Source organism: Pinus tabuliformis, chromosome Q, assembly GCF_031772625.1.
Source record: "Pinus tabuliformis cultivar Carrire ecotype Pingquan chromosome Q, CPIR1, whole genome shotgun sequence".
NCBI classification, from domain to species: Eukaryota; Viridiplantae; Streptophyta; class Pinopsida; order Pinales; family Pinaceae; genus Pinus; species Pinus tabuliformis.
Window position 1 is genome coordinate 1,364,555,255 of NC_142296.1, and position 16,261 is coordinate 1,364,571,515.

At 37.9% G+C, this 16,261-nt stretch overlaps 2 protein-coding genes across 2 annotated transcripts in view; both read right to left on the reverse strand.

Annotated features, from left to right (window-relative positions):
• Positions 1-16,261, reverse strand: part of LOC149224995 (cytochrome P450 734A1-like) — a 259,983-nt gene that overhangs the window by 147,871 nt on the left and 95,851 nt on the right. The window lies entirely within an intron of this gene.
• The window catches only part of LOC149224996 (uncharacterized), a 33,559-nt gene continuing 31,690 nt past the window's right edge, over positions 14,393-16,261 (reverse strand). The window contains exon 3 of the mRNA XM_089383691.1: positions 14,393-14,538. Coding sequence (XP_089239817.1) covers positions 14,393-14,538 — 146 coding nt within the window. The remainder of the gene's footprint in view (positions 14,539-16,261) is intronic.

Sequence of the window (16,261 nt, forward strand, 5' to 3'; positions counted from 1 at the left end):
AATCCCCTCATGAGTCCTAAGTCCTAGGTCCTAGGTGATTTTTCCAAAGGCTAAGTTCGAGGATCCATTTAAAAATGAATTAAAAAATTCAATAAAAAAAAAGAAATAATAATAATAAAATAATAAAAAAAATATTATAAAATAAAGCAAAAACCCTAAAAATAATAAAATAATAATATTTTGAGTGAATGCATGCAAAGTTTCATTTTTTAAATAAATTAACATCTTCGACGGATGAGATTAAGAGATGTCTTGATCCTCATCGACGGTCGAGATCATTTCGACATGGATCACTCGAACTAGTCGTTGGGATCATTTCCTTTAAGTAGGGTGCTAGGGTCATTTTCAATTCATTCGATCTGTGAGTCTTGTGCTGAAGAAGCTCTCTTGTAATCTGTTTTCTGGTTAATAAAAGAAGACTTTGGGGTTCAAATCTTGCTAGTGTCTCTCTGGAAGTGCTGTGAGCTAATTTATTTTCTGCATATTTTATTTTTCAGCCATTAATAACAGCTTATTTTTAGAGTATTGTGAGCACAGGTATCTTGTTCACTTGCTAGGGTTTGAATGGTGTTAGGGTTTCTGAAGTAATGGCAGGTATCTCCATTGTTTTTTGAGATCTAGCATCATTTTTGCTCTCTTTACTGATGGTTGATTTAAGCTGTGCAGAAAACCCTTACTGAAGAAGATTGGTGGGCGTTTGGGGAAGTTCTAGGCTGAACCAGCCAACTCCCACAGGCTCTTCCTTGCAGAGCCCAGCTATTTTTTCCCTGGGTTAATCATTTAGTTTCTTTTCTAAGTTTGCATGAGAGATTTTTTGAAGTTTTCATAACGAATCTGACATTCTGAAAATATTTCTGCTGTTATTGCTAAATCTAGCAGTTAAGGGGCCAAAATCTGTAAATTACTCAGCTGATCTAGGGTTTCAGATTTTGTTTTATGCATGTATTATGTTACGGTTTTTCTTTTCTCTTGCGGATTACAGGTACATCTGATCTAGAAATTCTTCAGGGTCTCTGGAGCGGGAAAGATTGAAAATTTTGTGATCAAGTTACTGGATTTAAATCACTATTACTCTCTTCTGCTGCCATCTTCAGCTGCCCAACCTGCGAACCTGCTCGAGCTACCTCTCCACAGTCATTCGGTCATCACCAATTGCATCTCAAATCAAACCCTAAACCCTGCAAAAAAGGCATTGTCATTTTCAAAACGTTGCCCTGTGGATGCAAAACTCAGTCTTGAAAAATCGCTTTACCACAGCCGCATTTTTTTTTTTTTATTATTTATTTTGCCAGCGTCTCAGCCTACAGTGTTCATCTGCACAGTCCCTATTAGAAGCTTGCATTCCCACATTATTACCTGCGTAAGATTACTTGCTGGCCGGTGAAGAAGAAGGTTTCAGGTCTGTTAAGCGTTGGTTATCAACCTGTATATACCCACACGCAGAGAGCAGGGTTTGGAACGATACAGCGTGAGGTGAAAACACGCATTTTGGATACGACGTTCATCCACGCCGCCGCAGCATGTCCCTTTGAAAACGACGGTGCGTTTCTACGTTAGGCATCAGGTGAAAGCTTCTGTGAACCAGTTTCTTTGATTCAGCAAACGCCAAGTAGCAAATCCAAATCCGATCTCAGTCGAAAATTGATGCTCAGGTGAACTTTGAATCGATTCAAATTTTTTTTGCCGCCGTCAACTGTGCTCTGGTCGAAATTTCCTGATTACGCGTTCATTCTTCTTGTTTTGTGCTTGAATCAGCGTCGCAATGTCTTCCTTAGTTAAGTCAGATGTTAGGGTCAGCATTCGATGAGTTTCATTTTTGATTGCTTTAGTTTTAATGATATACGTTTGCGCAGTTATGTTTTAGGTTTATTTAGATTTAGTTTTAGCATGGTTTTGTTATTTAGGATTTGAGCTTAGGTTTCGATTTAGGTATATTTTATTTTAGTTCTAATTTAAATTTTAGATTTATTTCAATAATTTTGTATTAGCTTTTAGACGTTAATTTTAGGTTTTAGTTTGTTTTTAGTTTTAGGAATTAATTTTAGCTTAGTTTAAAAATTTAGATTTTATTATTTGTTAAGTTTCAACTTTTTTAGATTTTATAAATTTAAAAAAATAAAAAAATAAAATAAAATATTGTGGGAAATTTTGTCAAATTCAGTGTTTCTCGGGAAATTATCACGTCATATTTTTTCACGCTAAGATTCAAAGTTATTGATGTGGAATGAATTTTTATCATTTTAGACAAGTCTGTACATGAATGATCATCTTAAAGATTAGTTGCATATGATATCTAGTTAATGATTCATGATTGCGTGGTTGTTTAAAGCATTGATCTTTCTCCAAATTTTTAATTGCTGGATATCGTTATTGAGATTTGGTCATTATAAGAACTTTGTGGGTTTAACTGATATCTTGCACTGTTCTAGTTATTTGATGATAAATGATTGCTACACTTGGTTTACATTTCTGAAATATTTACTAAGTGATCGTTTAAAAAAATCAAACCCATAAGGCACTGGTCTATTAATTCAGCAAATCAATCTAGTGCTTGTTTCTTCGTGTCTCCCAACCCAGCTGGTCGACAGTGGGTCTTCATCACCTCATAGGGTCTACCCCCCTTAGCCGCGGAAGATAGGCTTAAACGGAGAGATCGGGATTAGAGTGACAGCCCCCGATCTGAGCGTTGTCATGTCAATCTGTGCGACAACACTTCCAAAATCAAACCTTAGACTTCCCCAATGAGGAAACCCTAACTTCACATTCCCAGAAGAATGTAGAGAGACCCAAATACTTTGAATTTCCTTGTCCTTCTCTTCATCACACATCCTTCTTCGACCTTCTATTTCTCCCTTCTCCGCATGAGATATGAGTGAGAGAATGATCCAAATGGAGGACAAGTTACTCTTATATATAGGCTTCTTCAAGGGTGGACGTTGCTCTTCATGTAGGCTGACTTGACAACTCTTTAGGCTGACTTGATCTTGGAGGTATTTTGACACTTTCAAGACAATAAATTTTTCTTTACAATATGCAATGTGCCCATAGGATCTTCCATATATGACAATGACTCTTATACCTAGGACAAACCCTAGAAGCACTCAATGGGTGCTTCACCTATAAAATAAAAAAACTTGAGCATGAAACCCATCCTTCAATAATAATAATAATTTCTTGTTAATTTTATATTTACAATAATACATTTCATACTAAAGAAGACCAAACCTAGTTACACATTTTTCAACACTCCCTCTTAACTAGGGAGGTATTCATTAGAGGTACATGGTCATTCTCAATCTGAAGAGATCTCATAAGAAGAGTCGGATTGGTAACCCATCTGTCTAGCATCATAATAACCAGCATTGTCATATAGCAAGGTGTTGACTAACAATTCTATCACTCCACAAGATCAGACCACAATGTTGGCGAAACCAGTGATGTATAGACACCATCATCATTGTCTCTCCAAGGTACATACCCCACTCAAGTGTTCATAGAGTATGACATTCCATTGGACTATTCTTATCTTGGGTAGCTAATCCTCAAAGAATATCGGTCCACGACTACTCTTATCTTGAATGCCGTACCACATTCTCAAAAAGTATTGAATGCCAAATGGTTACCCAATCCTCCATTCTTTCTTCCCAAGTGAAGAAAAGAATGTTGTGTCTATCTCTCCCTCTCAATTAAGGGGGACAAATCCACCAAACCAAGCTTGTCCCTTAAGTATACAAGCTTCTTGTTTGGAAGTGATTTCGTCAATATGTCAGCTACCTTCTCATCAGTGGAGATATATCGTAGCTGCACCACAACATTTTGTACTAGCTCTCGTATACAATGATACTTGTTGATATGCTTTGTCTTCCCATGAAACACTGGGTCCTCAGACAAACGAATACAACTGGTGTTAGCACAATGTATCACTGTAGAGTTCATCATTCCTTCAAACAAGTCAGATAGCATCTTCCTTAACCAAATTTCTTCCCTGTTGACTTTGCATGCTGCAACATACTCAACTTCAACACTACTTAACGCAATGGTGCCTTGTTTTCTACTTATCCGTGAGACCATAGAGAATGCTAAGCTAAACATCCTCCTGTAGTGCTTCTCCCATCCTGTTCACTGCCTCCCCAGATGGAATTTGTATAATGAGTTAGTTGAACATCATTCCTTCTATCATACTTCAAGCAATAGTTTGCTTATCCGTCAGACCATAGAGGATCCTAATCTAAACATCCTCCTATAGTGCTTCTCCCATCTTGTTCACTGCCTCCCCAGTTGGAATTTGTATAACGAGTTAGTTGAACATCATTCCTTCTATCATACTTCAAGCAGTAGTTGATGGTTCCTCATAGATATCTCAGAATATGTTTTGCTGCTATCCAATGGTCATGCTTTGACTCCACTTGGAACTGACTGAGTACATTTACTGCAAAACATATGTTTGGTCTAGTATTCACTAAGTACATTAGTGAGCCAATGAGTTGTCTGTATCTGCAGGGATCCACAAGGCTTGATTCGGAAATTCTTAGTTTCTTCAAGTTAGTGATCATTGGAGTGGTCATTTATTTATAGTCCATCATGTCGAACTTCTTCAATATCTCAAACACATACTTTCCTTGACCTAAATAGAGTTCATTAGGTTCTTTCCAAGCTTTCAGTCCCAAATAGTAATGCATCAACCCAAGGTCCTTCATGTCAAATTCTGTTGCCAATTACTTCTTACATTCTTCAATTTGACCTTCTACACCTGTCAAGAGAAGATCATATACATACAGAAGAATGATTACAGTTTCATTGTTCACAACCTTGATGTAGATATTTGAGTTAGTAGAGCTTTTCGTGAAGCCTAATCTCTATAGGTATGCATCCATCCTAAAATACCATGCCCTTGGTGCTTGCTTGAGGCCATATAGTGCCTTCTTCAATTTGCAAACATATGCCTTCCTATCCTTTGCTTCAAATCCCAAGGGTTGTTCTATATAGACTTCTTCATCTATTGTGCCATTCAGAAATGTAGTCTTGACATCCATTTGGTGGATGTTCCATCCCATTGATGTTGCCAAAGAGACTAATGATCGAATTGTAGTATATCTTGTTGTTGGAGCAAATGTTTCTTCATAGTCAATGCCTTCGAGTTGAGAGAAACCTCTGGCCACAAATCTTGCTTTATATTTATTTATACTTCCATCGGCTACATGCTTGATCTTATAGATCCATTTGGAAGTAACCATAGACTTGTCCTCGAGCCTAGGTACAATCTCCCAAACTCCATTCTTCATTATAGATTGATATTCCTCATTCATGGCATCTTTCCATTCTCGATGTTTTATAGCCTCCTCAAATGTTGATGGTTCTGCTTCTATTAACTTCGTCATGTATGCAGCATACCCAAAATATCTCTTGGGTCTTTTACTTTCTCTAAATGATCCTTGAGCTGCCCCATGACCTTCTGCATCAATTAGTGTAGACTTCAACCAGTTAGGTCTTTTCCTTGTTTCTTGAATGACCACAGGTTGAACAGGTTCACTAGGTCCTTCTTCCTCATGGTGAGATCCTTCTTCTTCCTTGTCATCTTCTTCCTCAAATATAGGAAGTTCTTCGTCATCAGAATCTATAGAAAGTTCTTTTGATTTCTTGAATTCTATGCTTTCATCAAATATGACATCACCACTATCTTCAATGTGATGTCCATCTTTCATGTAAATTCTATAGGCTTTAGATGAGTTACTATATCAGACTAATGTGCCTTTCACGCTGGAAGGATCCAACTTCTTTCTTTTGTCTTTAGGTATATGTATATACACAGGACACCCAAAGATTCAGAGATGACCTACAGATGGCTTCTTCCCAGTGAACACTTCTTTCAAAGTCTTGTTGTCTAGAGATTTGTGAGGACATCGATTTTGTATGTAGACTGTTGTCTTTGTTGCCTCACCCCACAAAAACTTCGGTAAATCTTGATCATGTAACATTTCTTTTACACTTTCTTTAATGGATCAGTTATTTCTTTCTGCAACTCCATTTTGTTCAGGATTATATGGAACTATTAGATCCCTCTTAATCCCAGATTCCTTATAGAATGCTATAGTCTCTTTGGATGTATATTCTCCTCCATTATCAAATATTAGTATCTTGGTTCTTCTTTCTATAAGGTTCTCCACTTCTGCTTTGAATTCTTGAAATTTAGTAAATACTTCATCCTTGGTTTTCATTAAGTAAACCCAAGTCTTTCTTGAATGATCATCTATGAATGTGACATAATAAAGATGACCTCCAAGTGATTTGGGAGACATAGGGCCACATACATCAGAGTGAATAAGATCCAAGATTTCTTTCGACCATGAAGCACTGCTTCCAAATGGTCTCTTGGTATTCTTGCCTAATGCACATCCTTTGCAGACACCTTCATGATCCTCCTTTAGATTTGGTATTCCATCTACTATGGAATTTAGAGTTGGTAGAATATTGAAATGTAAATGACCGAAACTTCAGTGCCAAAGTTCACATGGACTAATCTCAATGTGGAGTAGGGCATGATTTACGAGAGATATTAATCTATAGAGCCTTCCTTCTCAGATGCCAATTACTTTTTCTTGTTCTATGCTTGTGCCTTTAGCCCATACAACTACTTTTCCATCAATGAAAGTTACTCTATCTCCTTTATCTTCTAAACTTGAAATAGAAAGTAGATTTCTGTGCAAACCTAGAACAAATAGAATGTTGTTGAGGTGGATGTTGCTTCCATCTTCAAGCTTTATAGATGATGATCCAATTCCTTTCACTGGATAGCTTTTGTTGTCACCAAGTTCCACAGAGTATGCGGATTTTCCTTTTGACAAGGTCTTCAATTGGTGGAAGTGACTAGTCATGTATCTTGATGCATTGTTATCAATCACCCAGATATCTTCGTCTTGGAATGTCCCAGAGAGCTGAGAAGAGTCCTTCATCCTTTTCTTTGAGTGATACCTTCTTTGAAGAGAATATGAGACTCCATACTTCTTTGATACCTTTCTTGAGATGGCTTGCAATCCTTTTGATGACCTTCTTCATTGTAGAGGAGATCTTCATGATGCCCTTAGAGAACCTTAGCTCTGATACCATGTTGAGAATTCAATAGGGCAATGTATATGTTAATTCTCTTAACTTGATAATTGTTTGTGTTACCTTTTTACTTATTAGCTTTGATATTTATTATTCCAATGTGCAATACATCAAACAACTACCAATATAGTAAGAACAATGACACAATATATAAGTTGCAAGCCAGGACCAAAACCCCTCCTCTTGAGGGGAAAACTCGAAAATCTCTTCTTATCTTTCAGATCTTTCAATTGACGAATACCATGACCTAGACTCAGAGAAATACCCTCCAAGATCAAGTGTTCCTCAGCCTCCAATTACAATATCTTTGACCTCCCAGTAAATCTGAAATTCTACTGCCCAGTAACTGCTGCAACTGTTGCCTCCTCTCTAGGAGACTTCGATCTCCCTCTAATTGCTCTTCCCCTAACTTCGCTTGCCATGATATGGATCCTAGGGCTAGTAGGAAACCCTAAGAGACCTTCGCTTGCCTTCTTACTCTTATTGCTTCCAAAATCAAACCTTAGACTTCCCCAATGCAGAAACCCTAACTTCGCATTCCCAAAAGAATGTAGAGAGACCTAAACACTTTGACTTTCCTTGTCCTTCTCTTCTTCACACTTCCTTCTTCGACCTTTTGTTGCTCCCTTCTTCGCATGAGATATGAGTGAGAGAATGATCCAAATAAAGGACGAGTTCCTCTTATACATAGGCTTCTTCAAGGGTGGACATTTCTCTTCATGTAGATTGACTTGACAGCGCTTTAGGCCGACTTGATCTTGGAGTTATTTTGACACTTTCAAGAAAAAATATATTTTTCTTTACAATATACAATGTGCCCATAGAGTGTTCCATATATGAAAATGACTCTTCTACCTAGGATAAACCCTAGAAGCACTCAATGGGTGCTTGACCTATAAAATAAAAGAACTTGAGCATGAAACCCATGCTTCAATACTAATAATAATTTCTTTTTCATTTTATATTTACAAGAATACATTTCATACTAATGAAGACCGAACCTAGTTACACATTTTTCAACACTTCACAGATTTCAATCTCCTTTTCTGGGAGTGCCTCATCAATCTTCACATCAATGCTTTCTACTATCTTTCGTAGTCGATTATTGTAGCATTTGTATGATTTGCTCCTTGTAGTGAGTCATCATTGATCTTCATAAAGCACGCACTTCCAAAAATTTTGAAGTATTTTGCCAAATCAAGTCTTCCTTTCTATAATTCATATGGAGTCTTGTCATTATTTGGTCTTAGTTGGGCTCTATTCAAGATATACACTGTCATTCCAACTGCTTCTCTCCGAAACTTGGTTTGCAAATTAGCTACTAGTAACATTGTTCTTGCCATCTCTTGCATAGTTCCGTTTCTTCTTTCCATTACTCCATTTTGTTTAGGAGTTTTAGCTATGGAAAGTTCTCTTTTGGTTTCATGTAGATCACTGAAATCATTGAATTCCGCTGAAGTAAATTCTCCTCCTCTATCTGTTCTAAGACACTTGATTTTTTATTCTTTTTCATTTTCCACAAGAGCTTTGAAATTCTTAAAACATTCAAATGCTTCAGATTTAAACTTTATAAAGAATACCCACATCATTCTAGTATAGTCATCAACAAATAGAGAAAAGTACCTTTCGCCTTGTAGAGTTGGAGTTCTCGTTGGTCCACATAAATCTGCATGTATGATCTCCAAAGGTTTTGATGTTGAGATCTCCTTAGTCTTGAAGCAGGTTCTAGTTTGCTTTCCATGTTGACATGGGCCACACACAACTTGATCTGGCTTGACAATTTTTGGAATGTCCCTTACTGCATTTGTTTTACTGATATTAACCAAGTTATCAAAGTTTAGATGCCCCAATCATTTGTGCCATAACCAGTTTTCATCTGCTCGACTCATATAACATTTATCTTCTTGAATTTTACTCAAAATATATACGTTGTTTGGTGTTCTTATTGCTTTTTCCACAAGTTCTCCCGAGGAGGAATTCCTTATCTCACAACCTTTAATATTGAAGACAACATTATGTCCTTGGTCACAAATCTGGCTAACACTTAAAAGATTGTGTTTGAGCCCTTCCACCAATAGTGCATTTTGAGTTTTTCCCTTTCCATTAACAAGAGAAACAATTCCTTTTCCCGCAATTTTAGCATATCCACTTCCAAAAGATACATTTCCATCTTTCTTATTTAATGAGATAAACTTCTTTTGGTCATTTGTCATGTGTCTTGAACATCCACTATCCACAAACCATTGATTTTCATCACTATGTGCACATAAAGCTAGACCACATTTATCAGTAGTGGGTTCCTCCTTCAATTCTTCTCTTTTGAATGAACAATTTTGTGTATCATGGCCATAATCATTGCATTTTGAGCAAACAAGATCATACTTAGCCAAAGGATCAAATGAATTGTAAGTCTTGATCTGTCCTTGTTCTTTTAGGCTACGTGGCTTGCTTTGATGATTGATCTTATATCTTGAAATATTATCCTTATGAGCTTTGCAATGCTTAGCTTGATGACCAAAGTTTTTACAATGAAAGCAATAACCAAGAAAGATTGTTTGATACCTATTAGGATAGCCTTGACTTGATGTAGTATTCTTCCTTGGAGGTAGCCTTCCTTCATTCCTTGGGTTGTTAAAGGTGGACCTTTGCTCTTGGTGGGATGGCTTCTCCTCTTTTGGATGACTGCAAAGGATGTTAGCATAACTTCTTTGGATTTTTACATTCTCCTTTGTACTTGATGATTCTCCTTTGAAACCAATTCCAGACTTGTCATGTTGAGGTCTTTGAGTATTAAGGATGTTATCAAGAGTTTGAGAGATTTGCCAACTCTTTTTAACTTGATCCAACTCTTTTCTTAGGGAAACAATTTCAGCTTCATGTTTTTCACAAATTTCTTCTCTTTCTTTTAGTTTATTGTTCAAGAATTCTTCCTTCCTTTTTGCTTCCTCTTTTTCCACTTTGAGAGAAATGACCTTCTTTCATAATTTCTCATTTTCTTCAATGGCACTCATTAGTAAACCATCTACATCTCCTTCTTCTTCTTGTGCCAAATCATCTTCATTTGTAAATGGCATAAATAACACTTCACTGCTTCTAGCATAGTTATCTTCTTTATCAAAGTCATCATCATCTCTTTTGCGTGGAAAGGTATTTTTAGTTGATTTCTTCTTAGTAATCACAAATTCTTATTCATCAGATTCATCTTGCTTGGAGAATAAATTCTTTTTGTTAAACCCTTTATTCTTGAACACCTTCTTTTTATATTCGTCTTCATCATCACTATCATGTTTATGAGGACATTTTGTAGCATAATGTCCTATTCTTCCACATTTAAAACAAATGAGAGGATACTTTCCTTTGAGCTTGGACCCTTTCCTTAGTTTTCTTACAAATTGAGCTAGTTCAGATTCAGTGTCAGAATCATCACTGCTATAATTATAATTTTTCCCTTTCTTTGATGACCTTGAAGCTTTGAATGTAGCTTCCTTGGAGTTAGGGATTCCTTTTCTCATTTCATATGCAATGAGAATCCCATGAAGTTCGTCCATTTTTAGGTCATCCAAGTCCTTCATTTCTTCTATGGCACTGACTTTGGAATCAAAACGTTCTAGAAGTGATCTCAAAACCTTTTGGACAACTGTGCTTTCTTCAACAGTTTCACCTAAACCTTTGAGTGAGTTGACGACTTCATCTACTCGAAGGAAATAGGCTGCAATATCTTCTTCATCATCCATCTTAAGACTCTCAAATTGTCTTCTATGTGTTTGGATTTTTTCCTTTTTGACCTTGGAGTCTCCATCATAGATAACAATAAGCTTGTCCCACATTTCCTTGGCAGAATCACAGTTCATAACTTTTGTAAATTTGAATTAGTAATTCCACTTGTTATGGAATTTAGTGCTTTGGAATTTTCTACATAAACTTTATGTCCATCCTAATCTGTTGGTGGAGTAGCTGGAACTTTATACCCATCAGTAACTGGTTGACATACTTTAGGTCCAAGAGACATTAAATAGAATGTCATCCTACGCTCCTAAAAGCCAAAGTTTGTTCCATCAAATTTGGGAGTTTTTCTTTAATCCTCATTCTTCATTGTGATTTAAGAATCCTTCTTCCAGTTGTTAAGCTGATTATGAAGAAGTTAGCTCTGATACCAATTGTTTGAAACACTGAGAGGGGGGTGAATCAGTATTTCTTTTCAATTGTTATATTTACCAGTTAGAATTCTTCACAATTATAATTAAAAATAATAATAATAAGGATTTTATTATAAATGAGTAAGGACATCAATCCTCTTTTACAAAAATTTGAGTACAATGGTGTTTGAGGGCACCAACCCTTCAATCTTCCAGGCTTCAACCTATTGCTTGTCGATTTTGGGTAGCATCGAATGTGCTCTAGCTCCGAAATTTGGTGGAGGGGCTAGAATCTCCAAAATCCAAAATCGTTTGGAGAAATTCCACCTGGATGAGGAGTTATTAAAATAATTAATATTTTAAATGAGTTCCTGAGTCTAAACTTAGGAAAATAAAAATATTAATGTGTATTAATAAAAATATGGGTGAGAAGGTTCTAAGTGATGAGGATCAAGGCTATTTTAATCTTAGCCATCGATTAGAGATTAGATCATAGTCGTTGATTCATCAACAGGAAAAGTATAAGAGGAGGCTTGAGAGTCACTTGGAGACACATTAAGAGATCAAAGAGTTCGATTTTTCTAGGGTGTGGTTTGTTGAGAAAGTCGAGCTAAGTGATCTAAGTTGCAATGAGGGGAAGTTAGGCAAAGGGACTTCAGTCTAAGGCCGAGGATACATAGCAGAGAGGTGGAGCAGCAGCAAGAGAGACAACATAGCTCCAGAGAGGGTGACGCAGAAGCTAGAGGGGATAACGCAGTCCCTTAGAGGCAATGTTGGGGTTTTCTGTGGGACAAAGAGAGCGCCAGTTCAGCAAATCGACTTCTGAGCAAGGGAGGCTCACTGGGAGGGTGACGCAGTTCTAGCCCAGAGCTTGAAGCAGCCATCATTGCCCAGCACTGGGAACAACATTTGTCATCTATGGGGTTTGATCATCTAGTTGTTGGAATTGTCAAAATATCTGTCTCCGGATAGAGGTACTTCTGCCAGGTTTATTCTTTGTTGGGTGATCCGGATTTGGCACCCTAGTTGTATTCATAAATATGCTTAATAATACAAACCCTCTATATGTTGCACCGGTTTTCCCACATTGGGTTTTTTCCAGGACTATTGTCAAAAAATAACAATGTCCCTTGTGTCGTTGCCTCAGTTTATTTCAGTTCATGATTTGTATCTATGCGTAGGCTGCAATAGTGTCTTCATCGTTGTTTAAGTAATTAAATAACTTGTTGAATGTAAAGAACAAGTAGGAGATGATAAACCAGTGATTGCAGTAGGATTTCTAATGTGTAGATTCATAAATTCTCACATGGTATCAGATCATTGCAGATCATAGGACACTGAAGACACTAGCCGAGAGATCCAGAAAATTTGTTGCAGAGAAGCAGTTGTTCCAAGTGACAGTGTTGTTTTAGAGGTCGAGGAGTAGCTGCAAGAGTGGTGTAGAGCCAGAGGAGAGACGTAGAGGCTCACGCAGTGCCTACGTCACATTTCAAGCCTGTAGAGAGTGACACAGAGCAAGAGAGGAGCCCACGCAGTGAATACGTCAGCTCTCTGGGCCAACGCAAATCCTGAGAGGTTCGGAATCAACAAGTTGTCGGGGCTAGAGGAGCAGAGAAAATTCGATTTGAGGAGCTAGTGGGACGTTGTTTCTGTTGGTGTAGAACAATGTTTGTGGAGACAGAGTCGAGGTAGAGGGAGTCACTACCTTGACAGATTTCTAGCCAAAGAAATCTAGATTTGGGTTGCAGTAGCAAAGGAGGATTAGAGAGGAAGCGATTCCACAACTGGCGGGAGGATTTCCATGAAGGAAATCAGGACTCAGAGGGAGTCTAGAGGAGCTTACTCCTTAGAGGGTTTCTTGCGCCAAAGAAATTCAGATCCAAGTCTTGCTAGATTGACAGCAGGAGAGGGAGAAGAGAACCAATCCTATTTTTGACCAGACATGGAAATGAATGGGTTGAGGGATCAGGACAGATTGGATGGAGCATCCAATTTTGTCATCTTGAAGGCCAGGATCTTAGCAATCCTAGACAAACATCGCATCAAGGACTATGCCTTGAAGGTAGTTGTTGAGCTGGTTGACGTTGATCCATTGAAGAATTACAAAGAGGCCCAGGCTAAGGCCAAGTGCACAATCCTAGATGAGGTCAAAGATCATGTAGTGCCACACATTGCTGAGAAGAACACAACAAGGGAGACGTGGGAGGCGCTGGCCACCTTGTATGAGGGCTCTTCCATCCAACAGAAGATGCTATTAAAAAATCAGCTGAGATAGTACCAGATGCAGAAGGGAGTGTTGGAAATACTGGGGGGGTGAATCAATATTCCTTTTCAATTGTTATTTTTACTAGTTAAATCATTTATATTTAGAACACAAAAATGAACAATAAGAATAAATTCTTTTATTAATATAATCTTTATAATAAAACAAGTACAATATATATAAGGCTCCAATCTATTGCCAAGCACCAACTTGGTCTTTTGTGAGGCTCCAACCCTATCTTCTCAAGGCACAAACCTTGTGTTTAGGAGCACCAACTCCAAGGACACCAATCCTTCCAATTCTGAGGCACCAACCCCAAGGGCTTCAACCCTATCTTGTCAAGGCACCAACCTTGTTTTGTTTGAGGCTCCAACCTTCAAAGCACCAACCCTCTGGGCTCCAACCCTCTGCTATATTTTGTCTAGATATGTTTGGTAGTTATTTTCTTCTCCCAACATTTTCTTCACTGAATTCTGTCAATCTATAGCTTCACTATAGTCTCCATGCTACATCATAATGACAACATGTCTTCATATGAAGGAGTCTTCACAACTCTTCATATTGCCCACACAGAGTCTGCAAAATTACCTCATGATGATTTCAAATATCCATCATGATCTACAATAGTCTTAACACAACTTCAATGTGTCTACAATGAACTACACTAAGCTTTCCAAGGAACAAACTCACAAATACTTCAGTGCTGGTGTTGTCTACTGCACCCTTCAACTGGTGACTGATGAAATCTTACTTGGCTGGTTCGAGGTCAAATAGATCTTCGTCTTCCATTGGCCCTTTCAGCTTCCTTCTATCTTGTTGGACCCACAGCTACCTTCTGTCCTTCTAGACCTACAGCTAGCTTCTGTCCTTCTGCTTACATTTCTCTCACTCAATCTTCGGCTTCTTTTGTACCTTCATCGTCTTCCAGATCTTCGGCTTCTTGACCTTTCAACTTCTTATTTCGTTTGCTTGACCTTCCGACTTCCTTTGTTCCTTCAAGTTCACGAACTGTTACCTCTTCTCTATGATAGATGCCTGAGATACATTACCCATATCGAGATCCCATGTGCCACGTCATTCCTTTTATCGCAATCGCAACTTCCGGAGGTCTTCTATAAGTCATGCCCATAACATACTCTGTCCTCCGATATCAACATCATCGATCTTCACATATCAACATAGTTAAAACCATATAATGGGTGGTCCCACCTGCCACATCATCACCTTAATCACAATCACGGTTTACCATCATTGCATTTCTTCAAGACTAGCGATATGCAATGGATGCGATATTCCAATAAGCTTCTTTTGATAACTCAATCGGGTCCACTTAGTCCTAAGTCTTATCGGATTAATTATCCACCGTTGATCTCATCTTTAATCTGATAGTTGTTGATCCACCCGATCAACAAACCCAATCGTCGATCCTCTACTATTTGATCAAGGCGTGTTGGATCCAATGGTTCATAACAATATCAGTCGAGGAACTTGGGCGACGCTTAACCGCCTTTCCAAAGCCAATAAGGATTATAAATCCTTGATCTATAAAAGTTCGGGTTCGTTCTTGAGATTAACGTCTGATCATTTTGTGACCCAATATCCATTGGATATACAAGGTCATCAAATCTACGCCCCGCGGATCTTCAACTAGCACACAGGTTAACAACAGGCTTAACCCTTGCGGTTCACTGTGATGTAAGCATTGAAAATGAGATCGACAGCTAGGATTTAGTGCGGGCCTTCAACCACGATCAAGGAAGTCCGTACTTTCCTACCCCCGCTCTTCCGATAACTTTCTTCTTTGCTCCTCTGTTATCGTTGTTGCTCTAATGGATCTACTGCATCATTTGTTGTTCAATCCACTTAGGTCTTCCATCTCATCATATTCACTATGAGCATTATGATCAATGGACATCAATGGGAAATCATGTATCAAAGAATTTGCCATCATAAACACTGCTATATTGACATCAATGACAACCTAGATTAACAATCTCCCCCTTTGTCATTGATGGCAATATTCTTCTTCTCTCTCCCTTTGACATCAATGGCAAAGGAGTGCACAAGGATTCCCCCTGTCGAACTGCGCCTGTTCTTTATGAATAGCATATTTTTATGGGTATGTAACTCATACATGGCTCCAATATTTAGGGTTCATAAATGGGATCTTCAAACAAGACTAATCCACTGTGGTTACAAGAATTACAGGTTGCAAAAAGTACCTTGATGTTGCTACAAATCGCCCTTTCTGACTGTTGCAACAATGATGATGAAGCCAACGTTTTATAGAGAATTTGCTCAGGTCATCATTTCTTTTGGCAGGTACTAAACCAAGGGTATATGTATATATAAATATTCAAAAACAATGTCATGTCTTGTAGTAGCCTTATCACTGGAAATTATTTGCACTAGAATAACCCTGTTACTGTAGTCATGAGACTTATGCCGATACGGTTATTGTGATAAATTGGCACTGTACACACAGGTCCGCAAACTTTTATGCTCAAAACATCACACTTCACGTTTATGCTTAGGTCACCGCATTTCATAATTGCATTTTGATATTCGATTTATTTTATTACGACAGGTCCGCAAGTCAATTAGATCTTATCTTGTTTCAACAAGATTCAAAAAATGCGGAGATCACTATTGGAAATCACGATTTACAGTGTCCAACATCTTCAATTCAGGATTGTTGCTAGACCAAAACCCGTAGGTTATCTCCACTAGCAGATTTTGATATCCAATCCATAACTGT